At 48.1% G+C, this 20,478-nt stretch overlaps 1 protein-coding gene across 1 annotated transcript in view; it reads left to right on the forward strand.

Annotated features, from left to right (window-relative positions):
• E2f3 (E2F transcription factor 3) overlaps window positions 1-18,930 on the forward strand; it is a 70,332-nt gene extending 51,402 nt beyond the window's left edge. The window contains exons 2-7 of the mRNA XM_026402189.2: window positions 7,706-7,817; window positions 9,004-9,223; window positions 10,297-10,455; window positions 13,358-13,472; window positions 14,385-14,520; window positions 15,418-18,930. Of these exons, the coding sequence (XP_026257974.2) occupies window positions 7,706-7,817; window positions 9,004-9,223; window positions 10,297-10,455; window positions 13,358-13,472; window positions 14,385-14,520; window positions 15,418-15,680 (1,005 nt within the window). The 3' untranslated portion in view covers window positions 15,681-18,930. The remainder of the gene's footprint in view (window positions 1-7,705; window positions 7,818-9,003; window positions 9,224-10,296; window positions 10,456-13,357; window positions 13,473-14,384; window positions 14,521-15,417) is intronic.
• Window positions 18,931-20,478: the final 1,548 nt, after the last annotated feature.

Below are 20,478 nucleotides of genomic sequence, written 5' to 3' on the forward strand. Positions count from 1 at the left end.
ACAGGTGCTGCCCGTGGGGAGGTTCTGAACTCAGCCTCCCACAGCAGAAGGCTCAGAGAAGACCTGAGATCTCGCCCGGGGAACTCACCTCTGCTAGTCGGCCCTGGGAGTGTAGTCTGGAGCTTGGCGTGTAGGGGACCGTGAGGTGTCCCCACCTTTGTCCTGGTGTGCCAGGGCCCCTTCCTGCCCACGAGGACCCCACTGCAGGCCTCTCCCAGGTCTCTGTGCTCGGTGCCTGCACAGCCCGTGAGATGACCCTGCTTCACTCCCTCCTGCAGGACAGAGCCGACTGCCATCAGAGGCCCAGCTCCAGCCTCGCCACCTCCTGCGTCCTCTTAAGCAGGGACCACTGAGCCCCCTTTAAAATCACATGCCCATCCAGGGCCTGGCACACAGCAGCACTTACAAAACATTTGAATGGGATGAAAAATGGCAGATTGAGCTGGCATGAGGTCACATCTAGAAACTAGGTATTCTTGAAATCCCATGCCCTTGCCCAGTGCATGAAGTCCAAGTGCGACCCTGCCACGGTGGAATCCCCTCCTGTGGATCCTTTCCCTAGTGGGCTCACTCTGTCCTTGCTCTTTATTTTCCTTTTCTTTTCCTTCTTCTGTTCAAAGTACTCCATCTCATCTTTGACTTTGAAACAAACTATATCATCTGTTCAGTTCTAGGCTGGCCCAGATCTCCTATTCACTGGGGAAAGGGAATTTATTTTAGCATTTGGTTTGTTAATACACGGTAGGCCATGCCTTGTTCTTGATCTCATGTTTTTCCTGGGGCTCACTGTGGGGTGGATAAGGATGATTTGGGTCCCACCCTGACGCAAGGATGCCCTTTCTGTTAGCATGTCCCATCCGTTTTAAACCTGCACACACTGAATGGTACCTAAACCTTTCGACAGTCTAAGAAATAAACCAGCAGACTTCTTTTGTTTAATCCCAAATGAAAATCATTTTTGCTTTTCTTGTTATGCACTTAGCCCACATTTACTTTAAAATGATTTTGGAGTATGAAAAGGTAAGAAGAAAGTGAAATCACCATAAGCCTACCACTCAAAGATTAATGCTTTCATACTATTGGGTATAGTATCGGTCTTCAGATACTTGGTTTCTATGCATATTATTTCCCCCACCAAAAAATTGTTTTACTATTCACAGCTATTTAAAAAAAAACTTGCATATGTAGATGTACATCATTATTAATTACATAACATTCCATTATATAAATGTACAATGACTTAGGGAATTTTTCTTCTGAGATTGGGCATTTAACTTAGACGCCTGTGGAAAAATGCAAATATTCAAGTAATTGTTGTTTTTAATAGACAAACTGTAGAAATAATGTAAATGTTCAGGACATACTCTGGAATTGTTAGTTTGAGTGATATAGATTTAATGTATATAAATAGACATGATACTTTTAAAATGCAATAAAATGTTTCAAGATTATCAAAATGAAGTTGTCATCCATATTTAATTTTACTTCCCAGAGATAACATGGCCACCATTACTTAATGTTTTATGTGGATCCTTCCAGAATTCTTTCCTCTATGGATATATGGAAAATTTATTATGAGATTTACAGTTTTTACCCCCATAGGATCATTTTTTTACATATCAGTTTCCACCTTTAAGTCAGCAACTTTAAATTTTCCTCTGTATGCTTTTTAAAAATCTTTTAACTCCAACATACACACACACACACACACACACACACACACACACACACACACACACGTACACACACATCTGTCCCCTGAAGGTGGGTACTGTTGGAGCCTTGTGGTTTACCCATCAAAGAACTCCAGGAATTCCTTGTTCATACAAACTGAATAAGAGGTACGACTCCATGATGCCCTGTTTAAGGCTCTGGGGACTCTGAGCCACCTAAGACCTGGGCCTGAGGTCTGACAGGAGACCTGGAGCAGGTGTCACTGTGAAATCATGCAGCGGAAGCCTCGACTGCTATACAGCAAGGAGGGACTTCTCCATGAGACCAAGGAAGTCACGGCCACTGACAAACGCTGAACAGACCACAGTTCAGATGCTGGTCCTTGTCACTTGTTAACTGAATCCTCAGGTAAATCCTGAACCTCTCTCTGGCTCGGTGCAAGATGTGTACATACGCCACAGAGTCATGAATATTTACGGGGAAATGGTTATAGTAGAGGAGTGTTGAATTTCCATTAGTATATTTATGGTTAAGTAAAGGGACCAAGCGTTGAATCAAAGCAGCATTCTATGAAAAGTAAGGTCCTTCTGTACGCACCGACAGGCATGAAACTCCTGAGATGGGTTATTGTGGAATAGTATGTGGCGTGCTACCATTTGTGTGAACCGTTGTTTGAAAACTCGTGGTGTTAGATGTCTGTGCACAAACTTACATTAACATAGACAATCGGAAAGAATAGCCAAGTATCTTAGTGGTACCTATCTCTGAGAAAGGGAGCTAGAGATCAGGAATAAGAGCAACACTTTCTTTCCATGGATACCCATTCTTGCTACTTAAACTGTCATGTTCATTTGTGGTATAAAGTCTTGTTTTTGTTTGTTTGTTTAATTATGAATGCATTTTTTTTTCAGATTCTCTGTAAACACAGTGTCAATTTAATATAGCTTTCCAAATGTTTTTATATGGCAAGTTTCCACAATCATCTTTTCAGTCAGGTTTTTTTGTTTGTTTTTTGTTTTGATATTGGGGATTGAACCCAGGGGCACTTAACCACTGAGCTACATCCCTAATCCTTTTTTATATTTTTATTTTGAGACAGGGTCTAGCTGAGTTGCTTTGGGCCTCACTAAGTTGCTGAGGCTGGCCTTGAACTTGCAATCCTCTTGCCTCAGCCTCCCAGGTCACTGGGCAGGAAGTGGTTTGCAGTATAGACTTGAGCGACCATACTTGCCAGCACTGGGTCTTGGCAGATTGTTTTAGGTGCTCTAGATGACAGTGTTCTCCTGAATAGGAAGTAATAATAATAACAATCTCATGGAGTTGCCTGAGAATGAGATAATCCGATGGAAAGCAGTCAACATGATGCGTGGTGGTAAGCACTCAAGGGTTTGTTGTGTAGTCATGATCACTAACAGTCCATATCCGTCAGGACTCTTGATCACAGTGGAAGTGACCTCGCTCACTTGCCTCCTGCCCCCACAGGGACTCTGTTGGCTCACACAATTACAAGTATACTGTCCACCTTGGGGCTGCGTGGAGCACCTCTCTCGGGCATTGGGCCAGCCTGTCTTGGGCTCTGAACGAGGCTTTTCTTCTGTGTTGACTCAGTCGCCAAGTGGCTTCAAGCTTCCATCTTACCAGCATTTTCCCGCAAAAAGAAGCCAGTGGTTCTCACACAGTCCCAGGCTCAACTGGGTGACGGTGTGCTGGTTATGGGCTGTGCGACTGGTGCCTCCACATCACTGTACTCGCCTCTGCAGCCTTGGCGGGAAGGCTCATCCTGAAATGCTCAGCAATCGCGGGCCTTTTGCCCTTAGTCTGGAGAGTCAGAAGCCTCCTGAGCTCCATGCTGCAGAAGAGTCGCCTCCCCAAAGGAAAAACTAGGAGCAACAAATGCCCGGCAGGCAGAAGCCAGGTGGCGCCCTCACCCACGCCTGCCTGCCACGGGCCTTCATTCCCCACTGCCCGTGGGTTTTCAGAAGCACTCACAGCAGGGCCTGTCAGGACAGGGGCCGAGGTTCCAAAGTCAGCACAAGCCTCGTTTACAGTAAAAGTTGCCCTTGAAATTACTGCAGGAAGGTGCCCTGGGAGTTCTGCATATCCAGTCTCTACTGCTCATGGGACCAAGTAGCACCAGACAGATCACTTCCGTGCTTACGGGCAGTAGAGTGCCTCTTGTAAGAATATCAAGGGACAAGACACTGTCAGTACTCACAGTCAGCTCAGAAGACCTCTGTGACCAATCGGGATGGTGTCCCTGACACCCAGTGGGCCAGCGGCTCTGCCGTGGTGTCCTCTGGTTCAGCTCAGTCCTGACTCTCTACCTGGAGGTACTGTCAGGTACTGACCCCTCTCCCAAGGCAACCACAGGCCCCAGGTTGCTGGCCCAGGCTTCTGACCAAACAACTATAAATCAGGGTTTTGTGAGCTTTCTTCAGGGTACAGCTGCCATGGTGTAGCAATGCACAGAACTCAGAAATACTTTATTGACTGTTTCTTATAAAGACATTATGAAGGAAATGAATGGGTGAGACGGGAGGACCATGGATGGAGTTCCTCCGTCTCCAGCTGTATCACCCTCCAGGACCTTCCCTGTGTGCAGCCACCCAGGAGCTCTGCAAATTCCGTCTTCAAGTTTGTGGAGGCTTCTTTACTCAGGCGTGATTGTTTAAGCTCTTGCCACTGGTGATCCATTCAACCTTCAGCCCAATCCACCTCACCACCTTGGGTTTGGTGATGGGGCCAGAAGTCCCAACCCTCAGTCATGGTTTGGTCTTCCCGGTGACCAGCCATCTGTCAACTCATTAGCATTCTTTAAAAATCACTTTGGAGAGTCCAAGGGTTTTAGGATTTGTGTGCCAGAAAACTAGACGAAGAACAAATGCAGGTCACCACATCACAACTCTCCATTCAGTAAGATTCTCACATTCTGGGCCAGCAAAAGTTGAAATTTCTATGGGCTCTGCTGCTTAGCCCAGAGCCGGGCAGCATAGGCAGAGACCACCTGAACTATTGAAATCCTGCCACCTCATCCGTGTGTGCTTGGATCTGCTGCGCACTGAGACAATCCTGCTCCACCGTATACCAGTGCTCAGCCTGTCCCCCAGAGGGACTGCAGTCAGCGCACCCCGTTCAGACCCAGGACCCAGGTAGCCTGCAGTCCTCAAGTCCAGGTCAGCCTCCCCATCCACGAAGCACCGGAGGGAAAATAAAGGACGACCCTCCAGAGAACATCATTCAAGAAGGGGTCACGCCGTATAGGTGTCACCTGCCGTCGTTGCTCACGTTCTCAAGGAGCACCAGCCACTGGGCGGAGATGGGCCTGGTTATGGAGCCACTGTGGTCTCCTCATTTATTTCCAGTGTGGACTTGTGGGTGGGCCTAGTGATTGATTCCCTTGAGAGGCTGGGATGTCAGAGGCCTTTCTTTTCCGAACTTAATGATTCTCTGGCAGTAAAAGTGCCTTTAATCTGGTGTTGAGGTTTAGGTTTGGTCATCTCATCTGGAGGCTTAGTCACCAAATCACACCTGGAGACTAGCCATGGTCCTTGAAGTTCCCAGTCTCTGACAGCAGACCTCTGGGAATGTCCCTAGCCTGTGGCTTCATGCATCTGTGAGCCTCAAGTCAATTTGAACCACTAATATGGGATGGAGGGAGAAACTGACAGGGGCGGTTCTTGAACCGTGGGCTTGGTGGAGAATATAGTCCCAGGGACCCAGGATTTCTAGGTCTCAAATCTTTTCCAACTCTGTCCGCCTTCTATTGACTGTAGCTTGGGCAAAGGATAAGCTGTGTGTCCTCTTGGATCGCCTTCTTCAGAGAAGAAACGGCTTCCATAGCGAAGCCATTGATCTGCTTTTAGGTGGTATGGCCACTGAGCACGGGAAGGGACCCCCACCATCAGGCGCTCTCCCCGGGCCTGCCAGCTCCCCTCGCAGCCCCGCCTGCCTGGCTCAGTCTTGCAGCCGCCATCCAGGTTCCATCTCAAAGCTGATGCCAAAAGGAGACTTTGGGGGCTGGGGATGTAGCTTAGTTGGTAGAGAGCTTGCCTCGCATGCACAAGGCCCTCGGTTCAATCCCCAGCACCACAAAGACAAAAGGAAGATTTTGTTGGTCATAAAACTGCAACTGGGGAAGACCAGCAGTCACCCCACGTCCGGCCCTAGCCCGGTGCTCAATCCCAGCCTGGAATGCCCTTCCATCTCCCTCTGCCTCCCCTGCGGGCTCCCTTCCCAGGTAGCCTCTGCTCCTGGCTTATCAGCCCTACTGGAAAGGACACAACTGCTTGCCAGGAGTTCCAGGAAAATTCCTGGGGTTGTCCCTTGTTCACCCAGCCTTGGCCACGTGCCTCCCAACCCATTCACCAGGGGAGGGACAGGATGGAGCACAGTGATTAGCCAAGCCTGGGTGACTATGTGTGGGTGATCCGGGTGGACGGGGAAGGTCGGCCCCCAAACAAAGCTGGAGTGTTTGCCAGGCCACCCAAAACAACAGGGCCCCCCGACCCCAGGATTCATGGCAGAACTGGGAGGGCACCATGACGTGGAGAAAGCAGCTTGCTGGGCTGGGACAGAGCTCAGCAGCAGCACTTACCTCACGCTCAAGTGTTCAATCCTTAGCATGGCCCCCTGCTCCCAAAACAAGAAAGCAGATTACCAAATTGCCCTTATACAGATAGCTTCATAGCTCAGCGCTGTCCAGATCTAGTGGACAGAGAATATGGGCCCCAAATGGAGGCCACGGGGCAACATGTAGGAACCAGGTGAAGTAATCACCAGTAGGGCTGTACTTGCTTAATGATGTTATAAGGCCAAAGTTCATTTTAATGTGGAATCAGTGTCACATTATGGAGATTGTACTGTTTCTTTTTTTTCTTTCTTTTTTTTCTTTTTTTTTTGGCAAAATGTCTACCACTAAACCACATCTCCAGCTCCTGTGTCCCTTTTTTGTACCGTGTCTTTGGAATCCAGCGTGTATTTTACACCCACCGCCCATGTGGATTCAGATGAGCTAGTGGCAGGGGTTGCTGAAGGTTTAGTTGGTCATTTTTTCATTCGGGAGCTGGGTATCTCATCTTCTTGTAAGTCATTACTGTTCTTCCGTATCACGGGGCGTGATTAGAAGTGTCTTCCCCACAATGAGCCCACGTACGCCATTTCCACATGGGGCTGGTTGGAGCCACTTGGGTCTGAACACACATCCTGGCTGTGCAGTTGGTACCTAACATCACCTCTTAGTCATTGGTCTTCAGTCCGAGACGGACTGTAAGCTCCAGGAAGACAGGGACTCTCATCGGTCTTGCTTACCTCTGTACCCTAAGCACAGTTCCCAGTGCATACAAGACACTGCCCAGATATTTAAAAGTGGAATAGAATTAAGTTAAAAATGTAGGGCTTCTCATTTGCCAGGCTCGGTGATAAACTGGAGAAAGTAACCCTGGTTTGAAGCCCACGGTTGCATATTTGCAGTATTTGTTTTTCTGATGATGGACCGTTTGTAGTCTGTGGCTAGTTGTGTTACCACTCAGTCACTCTTTTGATGAATAAATAGAGAATGATTGAATGCCTACAGAAACCCAGGCTCTGCGCCAAGCACTGGGTATACAAAGATAAATGGGAAACAGTCTCTGCCTTAAAATGAGAAACAGATAAGTACAGTAACTTCTACAGTAAAACCAATAAGTGTTAGGATACAAATACACCGTGTTTGGGGAGCAGGCGGAAGGGGGTCCAAGTCAGGCCCGAGCCTGTGATGTTCGTAGCCTCCAGCCCCATTCCTGGCACGGATGTTGAATCAGTGGCTCAGTGAGCCAAGGGGCACCTGAACAGTTGACGAGGGTTGCCAGGTCTGCCCATCGAGAGAACGCACGACCGCTGTGGGTGCAGAGAGCGCTCTGTGCGGCCTGGCCCCTGGAGGCAGCCCGGAGGGCTGAGAGCTGGCAGAGCCGGCAGCGTTTGGCAGGGCAGAGTGCGGCAGCCTTCTGTGGCCGTCGGCTTGACTGGTGACAATCATTGCACTCTCTCACTACAGGCGAAGCGAAGGCTGGAGCTGGGAGACAGCGGCCACCAGTACCTCTCAGATGGTTTAAAAACCCCCAAGGGCAAAGGAAGAGCCGCGCTGCGAAGTCCAGACAGTCCAAAAAGTAAGGGTTCTTCCCCGTCCTTCCTCTTCTCCTCAGTGTGGGGTCCCCACTGCAGAGCTTGTGGCTGGAAGGTGGCAAGGCGTGGACAATTCTGGCATGATTGGTTCATTTTTCGTCTCTTTCTGAGCCTGTCCAAACTGAATACGTTCCCTGTAGCACCCCAGTACTGACTCGGGGTGGGGAGACTTCTCTAGTGGAAGGCAGTTTGACTCTGCCCTCGGAGACAGGCTTTTGGCCTATCTTTGTTCTATAATCAAATTTTATTTTGACTTCCCTTCCTGGGCATGACTGCAGACGCCGAGACTAGCCGGGTGTCGATGAACTGTGCCTGTCAGTCATGTCTGTGCCCACCTCCATCTCAGCCTCCCACGTGGTGCAGAAGAACCGATTGCACCCGATACACTGCAGCCAGTTCCCATTCCCATCAAACACTGTCATCCTTTCTTTGGGGAGAGAAAGAGGCCAGTGGGTTAGAAATAGCCAAGTAGCCGCTTTGCAAATTATTGGCATTATTTAATGTGAGAGCTACTTTACCCTTTATTCTGTAGCTGCAGTCTGTGCTTTAGGCCGTCCGCAGCGTGCACCCACTGCTGAACGTAAACCTGGGTCCTGCACCTATACCATGATAAAGACAGTATTCACTAAGGAAATTCCATTTGCAAGAGATGGAAAGAGTCAATGAAAGACTTTTCCCGGTGTTCTTCATCAACATTTGAGAAATGTTTCAAATACTCCACACACACCGGAGCGGGCAAGGCCAGTTGACATGAGTCTGTTTGAGACCCTGTCCTGGAGAGAGGGTGGCCCTGTCCCTCGGGTTCAGCCCACAGGTGCAATTCCCAGAGGCTACAGAGTTTTTTCACTCATTTAACAGATCGTTTTGAGCACCTACTGTGTGTGAGATACTTCATTAGATCCAGGGAGTAGGGTAAGCCAAAGTAGAAGCCACTTTAAAAAGTCCAGGGAGAGTCTACGGTCACACACAGGCATTTATCAGCCTCCCTTTTTCTAGGAAAGCAGTGGCATAGCTTTCTGCAACCCCACCCCGGACCCCAACAAGAGCTTTGCTTCAGATGCTAATCCTTGGGCTGCAGCGGGACGAGGGCTTGCTGAACTGCGGAGAAACCCTTCATTTCTTTACCTCTCCCCCTATCCCCCACCCGCTCGGGTTTTGTTTTTCTTTAAGCTCCAAAATCTCCCTCAGAAAAGACGCGGTATGATACGTCCCTGGGTCTGCTCACCAAGAAGTTCATTCAGCTGCTGAGCCAGTCGCCGGACGGGGTCCTGGACCTGAACAAGGCGGCGGAGGTGCTGAAGGTCCAGAAGAGGAGGATCTACGACATCACCAACGTGCTGGAGGGCATCCACCTCATCAAGAAGAAATCCAAGAACAACGTGCAGTGGATGTGAGTAGCCCTCGCTCCCGGCTCCTCCCTCCTCGGCTTCCTGGGCAGAAGTGCAAAGTCTTGTGCATGCACAGCTCCCATCCCGGTACTGTCAGGGTAGAAGGATTTCCGTTTGAATTGCATCGAGTGAGGGACCCGAGGTCCAGGAGGCAGTTGTTAATGGAACACCGTTCCTCCGTGGCACTGAGGTGTGCCTCTCGCGTGTGTGATCAGATAGAGTTCACACGTGTCTAGCCCGTCTCTAAGAGGATTTGGAGATGAGGGCTGTACAACCACACCGTCACGGAGTGTGTGTCCCCGGTTCTGGTGGGCTGACTCCCATTCTGTGTCAGTTAAGCGAGACACACCTGTCCCAGTCTCTTCTCTAAAGAAGAATGGTGTCCCTTGTCCCCATTTCGCCCACACGCCCGTCATCCGTGATCCTGGGCAGAGCCTCTAAAGAGCCAGAGTTTTGTAAGTACAGCTTTGAACTGTCACAGCACATCAGCAGGAATAAATCTGTTTTAGGGTGGCTTCGAAAAAATAGATTTCAAGCATTATAAGATGAATAGATAACCTTCTGGCGCTTTTTGGAATCGGATGGTCTGGTGACCCATTTTGACCTGTGCTTTAGAGAAACCTGTTGAGTGCTGGCCTTTGTTCCTACAGATACTTAGCACATCTCTTTCCCTTACCTTCTTTTTAGCTGCTGGTGTAAGACCCCCGGAAATTACCTGGGTCTTCTGTGCTTATGGATGACGTCTTTTTGAATTTCGAACCATTCCATCTTACTATCTGTCTTTTTATGCTTTTTCCCCCGTTCTCTCCCAGGAGGCCTGTGGCGGGTGGGGACAGTCGGGAGCGAGGTGGCTGCACTCTTTTTGCCCTCTGAATTTCTGCCTCTTCACCTAGTTTCTATGGTATGAGGAGCGCAGGGCTGTGTTTATGGAAACCATACCTAAGGTTCTCACTTTAACAATCGGTTAACGAGCACCGTGATCTCCTGTGGTAAGAGGGGACATTGACCCGAAGGATCAGCTCTCCCTGTCCCCTCTCTCCTGAGTAGCCACAAAGAGTCTGTGTTTGGGTTTTAGGGGCTGCAGTCTGTCTGAGGACGGGGGCATGCTGGCCCAGTGTCAAGGCCTGTCCAAAGAAGTGACCGAGCTCAGTCAGGAAGAGAAGAAATTAGATGAACTGATCCAAAGCTGCACCCTGGACCTCAAACTGTTAACCGAGGATTCAGAGAATCAAAGATATCCTTTGTGCCGCCGGTTCACTGGGGCTGTGCCTTCTGGACTATTTCCAGAGTTCACAGTCTGACTTATGCCTAAGGTAGATTTTACTGTGGTTTTGTGCAAATGGGTGTGTATGCGTGTGTTTGTACACCCTTGTGTGTGCAAACTCTCTTAGCTTTTCCTCCAAAGTCAGTGTTTATGGTAAGATAGTCATCCGACTGGATCCTGTCATTATCTATTTTGATAGCCAAGAGGGAACTGTTTTTCAAAGCATTATATTCATGTGTGGTTGGAACATATGGATACGCTCATAGCGTAATGCCACACTATTAAAAGATACGTAAAGTGTCAGTATTAATATTAATGACAACACTCAGCAGATTCATCTTTGGCTTCCCAGATTTTTGGTGGGTGTTAGCTGTCACTGTTGGGGTTCTCACATTCTATTTTCTTTCCATCAGACACTGTAGCAATTAGAGTTTGGTGCATCTCTCCACTTGGGCTATAGTGGAAGGGTTTGGAAGAGAATAGAAAAATTGTACTCTAACCCTGAAAGTGCATTATGCTGATTCCAAGAACTGATTTCACAAGCACCCCAAGACCTGAGAAATCTCAACTTGCCTGTTCCTCTTCAAACATTAGTCCTCAGAAATAAAAGTATGAAAAGCCAATTCTTATTTTCAACTTACTGACACTTTTTTTGACTGTCAAAGGAAAACTTGTTCTTCATCATCTTACCACAAACAAAATAAGAGGGAGTTCACTTCATTATGTCGACAAGATTTGCCAATATTCTCAGTGATCAGATAAAAACAATTCATATGTTACCTCATCCCTAACTTTAGGTTCAATCTTCTGATGACTCCACGTTTATCTTTGTTAGAAAATAAAATGTGTCCTGCCCATATTCACCTCGGGTCTCATTTCTAGCAGACCCTGTTTTAGAGGATCTGGGGACATTTATTTTTCAATTCCAGCAGTTTTGTTTTTTGTTTTTTGTTTTTTTTTTTTTTTTTTTTTTTAACTTGCAACTGTTCATTTCCTGTTGACCAGAGGATTGACCTTGCTGGCTGATCATTTGTGAGCTGGAGAAGAGGGGTGACGGCTTGAAGCCCCAGGGTGCCGAGTGGGTTTAGGGAGAGACCAGCAGTGAGTTCCCCTCCTTGTTCAGTGGGGCGCCCGCTGGGCAGTGCTCTGTGGCTGCACCTGATTGGCAGCTTTCTGGAGCATGTGGCCGGTGCCACTGTCACCTGTGTTCGCCTTCTCTGGGGCCTTTATTGCAGAACATAAAAGCGTCCTTGCAGGGGACGGCTCACCCGAGAAGCAGATTCGGGAGGGAGCCACAAAGGAAGCACTTTCAAGTTTGGAAGATTAGAAAATGTGTTTGCACAATTTATTTCAGTTTGCCATTCATTTCCCAATTTGGAGCAGCTTGTTCACAAATGTGTTGAAAGTTTTCTTCCTGCATCATGTTGAGTAACTGTAGATGAATTTTCATTTTAATAAGTCCTCGTCACCTTGCTTTCTGACAGCGGGCTGTAGCGTGGGAGCCTGGTGGTTGGCTTCCCTGGGCTCTCAGAAAGGACCAGAACGCTCTGGTCTTCTACAAAGGCCCCATTTGGCTTCCTTGGTGGGACAGTGACGACCCATCGCCCAGACTCTTGGAAGGGCAGTCACCATCGAGCTCACGCTGACCCTCCTGTGGTCCGAATGGCTGAGAGTTGAAGAGGAGGGTCCGTGATAGTTGTCCCCACGTGCGAGTGCAGATTTCATGTGGCTGTGCTTCTTCCCGGGACATGGACGAGTACTTCCTTCAGTGTATGCGAAGCTCCAGTTCTCAGGGACACCACTTACCTAGGCTCCCTGAGGCCCCGACACAGGCTGGATCACAGACCCTATTAGCTGTGTCGCCTGCAGAAATGCTTGACTTGACTTTGCTGTTTTATCCTACCCATATTTTGTGGGTTTATATAAGAAGAAATCGGCTAAATACACTGTACATTAATTATGTTCCTCCCTGTCCCTTGCACAGAAAGCCATGCAGCCTGTTCTCTGACAGTGCAGGTAAAAGTAAGTGCTGTATTTTGTCACCATGTCTCTTGAGGCTGGGCTTGCAGGACACTTAAAAAGAATTGTGCAATACTCAGAAGTTTCTCCCAGGAGTAGTGAAATGTTCCTCCGTCAGTGTTGCTCCGATTCATTCAGGTTGTGAGCACCCGGGAGCTGCTCCCTCCTTATGAACACTGAAATCTGCAGAGTTCATAATATCACACAAAGGATAATTTTTCTAACAGAAATAATGACACTTATCTGTAGGTGATATATAATCACAACCAGCCCAGGTGCACTTAAGAAAACAAGCCGTCTGCCTGAGCAGCGTTCGGAGTTCTGACACTGAGACGTTTGCTACTTATTCATTCACTTGGTGGCTGCTGGCACTTACTAATAGCATAAGAAGTGATTGGAGCTCCAAAAAAATCATGATTGGTAGACCTTAAATTTTTCCTGCAATTTGGGATCAGCCATCATTCAATTTGAGTGACAGAATACTTTTATTATTAGAGTTCATGGAATACCCTTGGCCAAAGGGACCTGGCTTTGAAATCCCTGACCTAAATGAGTTTTGATTTTTTATTTGATGATTTAACTCTTCTGTTTCTGTGTTTATTGTAATACTTGAAATAGCCATAGACTTTTTTGAGAAATGGGCAGGGTAAAGTATACATGTCTTTTGTTGTCTACAACATCAACCAATAAAGACTCACTGGAGGAACCCCATATGTTGAAGATTCGCAAGGAGGGGCATATGTATTCTTCTGAGTCACACAGTGGTTTGAATTTTTTCCATGTGTCTGTTTGTCATATTTCATGATGGCTGTGTTCGAGGCAATTAGACGAAGATTTCCTTAACGCTCACTACGTTAGCTTATGTTACATATCAAGATATTCGAAAAATTAGTGGCCTTAAAGACCAAACTGTTATAGTTGTGAAAGCCCCTCCAGAAACAAGACTTGAAGTGCCTGATTCAATAGAGGTAAGGAGCCGGCAACTGTGTGCCTCTGCAGAGGGGCCTCTGCGGGGCCTGGTGCTCAAGAACCAGGGATTCTGGTCGGCGTCTGCCCCGGCTGAGCACTTGACAGTTTATTTTGCTTAACCCTAAATTTAAAAACATTTTAACAGTTCACTGTTTGTTCAATATCCAAAAAGTCTATTTTCAACCTAGCGGGACATTCAACTAGAGCTGTCAGGTGCCTTGTCCCTTCCTGCTTTCTTGTTCACAGTTGACTCTCTGCTGGTTCTGATCAGTTAGAACCACTCGGGAAATTCTACATCGATTCCCCTGTGCGTGGGCCCCCACCATGAACAGAGATACCCGTGTTTTCAAGTATCTCCGTAACCTAGCACATTTTAAGATTTTTTTTAAAAAATCACTCATAGTGTTTAAAGAACTTAAAAATGGCTTTGGGGAAATGGAAAGATTGAAGAAAGTGGGAGTATATTTTTGTGATTGCTTTTGGATATTCTTTGATAATATAGACCTAAACTATAAGACAGAGATTGCATAGAAGATAGAAAGAGACTGTGGTCTAAGTGCCAGATGGTGCCTGGCTGTGGATCTGTGAGCCGTGCACCCTCTGTGCCGGCTGTTGGCTCCTGAACTCTGCCGCTGTAACATGAAAACAGCCACAAACGACTAGAACCATCTTGATTCAGTTCCAGTAAAAATTTTATTTGCATGGCCAGTCAGGGGTTGGGATTCGGCCCTCAGGCTGTAGCCCGCTGGCCCTGCTCTAGCGGTTGGCAGTTGTCCCCGGAGTTAGACCACCATTGAAGACCCAAAAGGAACAATGAATGTCACCCTCACAGTCCACTGGTAGATGAAAATGGCTGAGGTCTTCATTTCTAAAGAGCTTCTGGGTTGAACTTCTCCCACTTCTGTTCCCAGAGCCTACAAATACATTTGGCAAGTACCCAAGGACCCATTGAGGTTTACTTGTGTCCAGAAGAGACTGAGACCCACAGTCCAATGAAAGCAAACAACCAAGACCACAATGGGAATATCCCTAAACCCACTTCCAAAGGTAAAGACCCCTTTTGTCTTTCGGAAACGATGTTGAGAGTGTCGGAACTTCTCCTGTTACGGAGGGAGTAGTTGGAGTCAGGCTGTTTACAGTTTAGAATGATGATCTTGGGCACATGGCTCCTCCTCTGCTACCAGAGTCCCTCAGGCTTCTGCCATCAGCAGTGCTTTGGGAGCCGCTGAAGTGAGGACCGAGGTCGTGCCACTCTCGGAGGGCATCAGCTGCACCTGGCCATGCACCTTTGAACCCTGTGCAGGACAGAAGAGGCTTGGCTGTTTTTGTCTTATCTCCCTCCCGTGGTGGGGACAGGATATAGGGGGAAAATAAACCTAACTTCTCCTTCCCCCCCTGGGGCTAGGACAAAGCTTTTTGCATTTTCTACCCTACCATCTCCTAATATAGCAGCAGAAATAGGAGTGATTTCAGTGAATTGGTCTGATTTAATACTGAGCAAATACACAGCACCCGAGCTGGTAAAGCAAAAGACCACCCTTTTCACCATGGAGATTCCAAATGAATGTGTCTTATTCTAGGCAATATCTCTAATAAGCTGGTCGTTCAAAAAAGAAGTTAAAATTAGTGAATTCCTACCAGGGAGCCGACTTTTAACTCTGTGTGTTTTGTTTTTCTCAAAACAATGAGTAGGTACTGGAGGGAAGTCTTTGAACTCGTTAGCCTCCAGTCTTTGAAGCCGCTGGGTTCTTGTTTTCTGACGGTGGGTGTTTGAAAGGATGAGTTAGGCTAGGACACACTCTTCCATGCCTGTTAGCATAAAAGGTGATCTGTACCAGAAAGCCGTCCTGGGGAGCAGAGCCACGGTGACCTACTCATTCTTCCAGAAAAATGAATTTGATTTTTCTCCTAACTCTTTGTTTACACCCATTGTTTCCCTTTCAGACTTGGCTTCAAACAACTCAGGACATAGCGATTGCTCGGTTTCTATGGCAAACCTCTCTCCCCTGGCCTCCCCCGCCAACCTCTTACAGCAGACTGAGGACCAAATCCCTTCCAACCTGGAAGGGCCCTTTGTGAACTTGCTGCCCCCCCTGCTCCAGGAGGACTACCTGCTGAGCTTGGGCGAGGAAGAAGGCATCAGCGATCTCTTCGACGCTTACGATTTGGAAAAGCTCCCGCTGGTGGAAGACTTCATGTGTAGTTGATCCTGCTTTGTGTGAACTCTCCTGATAAACGGATATTTTTTTATCATGGAACCAGAGCGTCTGTCATGCAGTGTTGACCCTTCCCACCTTGTTCCTCTAAGAGAGTACCATGAAGTAAACTACAAACTTCGGAACAAAGCTGACATTTTAATGAATTTTTTTCTTAATTGTCTAAGCGCACAGTTGCAGGCTCCCTTGGGAAAGCCCTGCCTTGTCCCAGGCTCCAAAATCTCCTGGACGAGTCAACAAGTGAGAAAATGTGCAATCAGGTGTCTCTCACCTGTCCTCTTCCTCTTCCTCTCCCTGTCCCTCTGCCCCCACCCCCCACCCCCCCGATTGGCTTGCTGTGCCTGACGGATGGGCTGTAGAATGGGGTCTGGCCACCTGGCCCGCTGGGAAACAGCAATCTTCCTTAACAGCATTTCAAGCCGTGCCTTCTCTGCAGAATGCATGTCTTTGGGGTCTGCTAATCTGGAATGGAACTGCAGCCGATGCAAACTTGAAGTTATGCAAAAGTATGAAATGGATTTCTTCAGCTCTTCTTAGGAATATTTAAATTACTGTCATAATTCAGTTTAAGCTATGGACTGTGTGTCCCACCAGGAGGTCGCGAGATCCTCCGCAGCCTCTCGGATGAAGAACCTGTTCTCAGAGTACTTGATGCAGACACAGAAGCTCTTGGAGCTCTGGCGCTCGAAGCTGCTGTGGGTTTTCCTGCCTCCACACACCACTCCCAGCCCCGTCCCCAGCGTATTGTGAGTTTCCAGTTGATTTGTAGCAGATGCCTACTTAGGTGTTCTTTGTGGATTGTTCTAGACTTTCGATATTTTTTAGCCGCCACTGAAGCATTCCTGTGGCTCCCATCACCGTTCAGTTTAATTGTTTACTTTGAAGCATTTTTTGCAAATTCGTATTTCTTTAGCAGAGGGAGAGAACCTCGTGAGCCTGTGTGACCTGAGGTCCACCAGCCTCTGCAGGAAGCAATGTCCCATCTGGCTTCCTTTCCCGGGAGGGGAGCCCAGGGCACGCTGACACTCGAGGCTGTGGGGCAGGACAGCAGGTCAGACGACGAAGCAGTCCCAGGGAGCAGCAGGCATGGACCCCTCCGTCCTTGGGCTTCCCGGGCCCCTGTGCCCGGGGAAAGGGCTCTTATGCCACACTCAGGGAGACCACTTCTCAGGGTGGGGTCAGATGGAGAGGCCTGGGGGGGGGGGAGGCATCCCGGGAACGGCCTTCTGCAGGGCGCTTCCCTCAGCTGGTGAGACGGGGCCCCGCTGTCGGGTGGATGGTCCTGGCCCGACCCGCGCCCCTTCCCCATGAAGGAGTGAGCTGGATGAAGGGGAGTGGGAGGGTGGGGAACCCGGCGCTGGAGGCCAGGGCGCCCCCTCGACTCCTCAGGAACGGTGTCCCAGCCACAGGCCTCCTGTCACTGCACATCCTTCTGGCCATGTACGTCCCAGATGGCCTTCCTGGGGACAGGTGGCCGTGGCCGCCCTGTCCTGGGAGTGTGGCACAGTACCTCAAATCCATCCTTGGACGCAAGGGCTGCGGAAATGAGGGGTCTTGAGAAATAAACCTCCAAGCCAACAGCTGAGTGGAGACGCCGTGTGCCCGGCCCGCCCGTGGGCACACGGTGGGCACTCGACGCGTCCAACCGAATCGAAAATGTCCCTTAGGAAAACCTTTTCCAAAACCACAAGAACCCCGGCCAGTTTACTCTAGGTAGATTTCCCCAATATGCAAAGTGGTGGTGGGGTCGAGACAGGCGACACCAGCACTTTAAGCTCTGTGTGTGGGTATGCGTGGTGTGTGCTTGGGAAGAAAAACCAAGGTGCAGACTCTCCTCTCTCCTCCTCAGCCTCCATCCCCGGCCTCCCTCACACACACTGGACTTGGTACGGAACAGCCGTGTGGTCCGAGACGCAGCATGGGGTGGGGGAGGGCGGGGACTCTGTGTTAAGTGCCTACTGGAAATGCACTGTGGGGATTTTCCTGTGCGGGAAACCCTTGATGCCAAGCGTTCCCCATTTCCTGTGTCTGTGTCCTCCGGTTAGCTGCCTCTGCCTCCGGCTTTGTGTGATTCTCTTCGCCAGCTGCACAGAGCTGATCTTTTTCCCCAAAGTCTAAAGACTGAGCTCCCCCGGCTGGGTTGTTGTGTGTTTTGTTGACTTTCTCGTTGAACCTCTTCGTAATGTAATGCCGTATTTATTGTTTAAAAAAAAAATGAAAGGAATACTAATAAGTCTTAAAAGTTCCTTCGTGCATAAGATTTTTCCCAGTTATGGGGCTTGCCTGGTGTACGTTCATGAGACGTCCATGCTGTCTTTCTGTTTGCATTAACCCCTTTCTTTTCACCTAGTATCTGGCACACAAAGTGGGTGGGTACTACAGTGTTTGTGTTCCTTTTAAGTACTGAGTATGCAGGTTTCCTGGTACCATTGAGTTGCTGCTACTAAAGCTCACACACGAAATGGCTAAGAGTTGCGAGTGCGGATTATGACTGCGTGAGCCTTAGAAACTAGAGTGTACAGCGGGCGACACATGAGCTGTCAAACAGTGTTAGGCGTGTGTTCATATGTACAGACCTGTGCATAGCGATCGCTTTATTTAAGTGGACATGTAGTCGACTCACCTTTTTCATTATTTAGCAATTTTGTACAAAAAAAAATAGCAATTAATTTGTAAACACTGCCAGAATATTTTCTAGCTGGTTTGTAATTTTTTAAGAGTGTTGACCTTTTTTGCGTTTTTCGTTGTGGTTCTCGTTTTCGTTTCTGTCGTCCGTGTAGATCTGTAAATAGAACCGCAGTATTTAAGGCTTTAGCTTTCAGGAAAGAGGAGGGAAGACCTCTGCGTGCCTGGCGGGCCGAGTGGGCAGCGCCGCGGCAGGAAGGGGCCCCGCGGAGCCGGTCAGGTGGCACGCGTCAGGGTGAGTGAGGGGGCTTCTTCCTATGGGGTACGCGATTTTGTAAAAAAAGGAAGTATTTCTCCCAAGATTGGGAGTAGGCAACCTACTAATCAGTTTAGCTTTGTGTTGTACCCTAGTTTAAAAAAGAAAGTATGTAATATAATAATGTAAAAAAAGAAAAAAACCAAACAACAGCAACAAAAAAAGCTTTTATGATGGATTTTGTAAATAGATTTGTTACAGGGCGACCTGTTCTCTAGCTGTGATCTTACCACTTCAAATGGATGTAATTTGAATAAATTTTGTATGGTAAAGGATCAATAAAATGATTTTTTTTAAGAGTTGAGACTTGTGGATGGCTTTTCTTGGTACTGTCTTGTGCTCCTGAACCACCGTAACTTTTAAACACATTGTTTACAAAGCCAGGGACCGGTGGGCAGACGTTTTCCACCAAGTGCCTGGCCCTTCACCGGGACCCTGCGGTGCCGGGCGCCCACGGGGGCTCTGCTCTCTGAGCAGCACAGCTCGCCTTGTCCCTGGGGCCTGTCTGTGGAGCCCACTCCCCAGCATCGAAGGGGGATTTTTGCACTGAGAAAATGACACCAGGTCAAGTTGATCCTCTCATACGGAGCGTGAAGCCAATACATTTTAGTTCTCAACTCTGGAAATCACCTCCCGTGCACTCGATTCTGCATTTCTTACAGTACCCCCCTCTGAGTGGGTCAGGGTGCTTGACTGCTGGGTCCCGGGATTGACTCCGAGTTTGTCATCCAGAGCCTCGACGTGCTGTGACTGTTCACCCGGAAAATCCATGTAGCAGGAATGAAGTTCATAACGAAAACATGGCCTGCTCCTGACCTTCTGCCTGGAGGTGACCTGCTCTCCTTGGCCCGGTGCTGACCTCCAGTCCTGTCACTTTCCAGACACGCGTAAACCTGTGTCCGTGGACATGTGTGTTTTAACATGGTTTCCTTCCACTCTGCATCCTGGGAAGCCTCATGTTAGTATCTTGTTCATGCTCTTAAAGGCTGCATGACCATCCCAGTGGTTGACACCTGTGCCATCATTACCCCGGGGGTCTTCTGTTTTGAGAGACATCTTTATTATTTCACTGTAAGAGATAATATAGAAGGTTTGTGGGATGGATGGCATATGCCAGGAACTTTTTAATATAGTAGGTACAAAATTTACCATGATGATGTTGAATACATTAATAATACTGTACAAGCATCACCTCCAGGTCCAGAATTATTTCCTCACCCCAAAAGGAAACCTTGTACCCATTAAGCAATGGCTCTCTTTCCCGGCTACAGGCAGTTGATAATTTGTTTTCTCTCCCCCTGGATTTGCCTATTCTGGGTTTTCCTTATGAAAGAAATAATACAACATGTGATCTTTTGGGTCTGGTTTTGTAGCTTACTGATTTCAAGGTTCATCTGCATCAATACCTCAACCTTTTTCATGCCCAAATAATAATCCATCTGTTCATCCATCTTCAGCTGATGGGCATCTGTGTTGCTTCCACTCTTAGACTAGAAGAACGTGCTTTCTGTGAGTGCTCAGTATTTTACTACTTCATACTATATATCTGTTATCTCTCTCCTACATAAGCTCAGTGAGGAGAGGTTCTCATATTCAGTGCTGTGACCTCAGTTCCTAGAACGGTGCCTGGCATGGAATAAACATTTAATATTTACATGCGATATTCCTATGCTGCAAATGAGTGCTCTGTGGTTTAAAAAATGACTGGGGTGCGGGGAGCTGTCCAAAGGCAGCACACAGGGACGTAGACGTAGTGGACACTGAAGCTTTTTCGTGTGTGCTTTCCTGCTCTTCCCCCACACTTTGCATTTCAGTTATAGTTCTGGGAAGAGTTCTGTTTGCCCAGTT

Source organism: Urocitellus parryii, chromosome 8, assembly GCF_045843805.1.
Source record: "Urocitellus parryii isolate mUroPar1 chromosome 8, mUroPar1.hap1, whole genome shotgun sequence".
Classification (NCBI taxonomy): domain Eukaryota; kingdom Metazoa; phylum Chordata; class Mammalia; order Rodentia; family Sciuridae; genus Urocitellus; species Urocitellus parryii.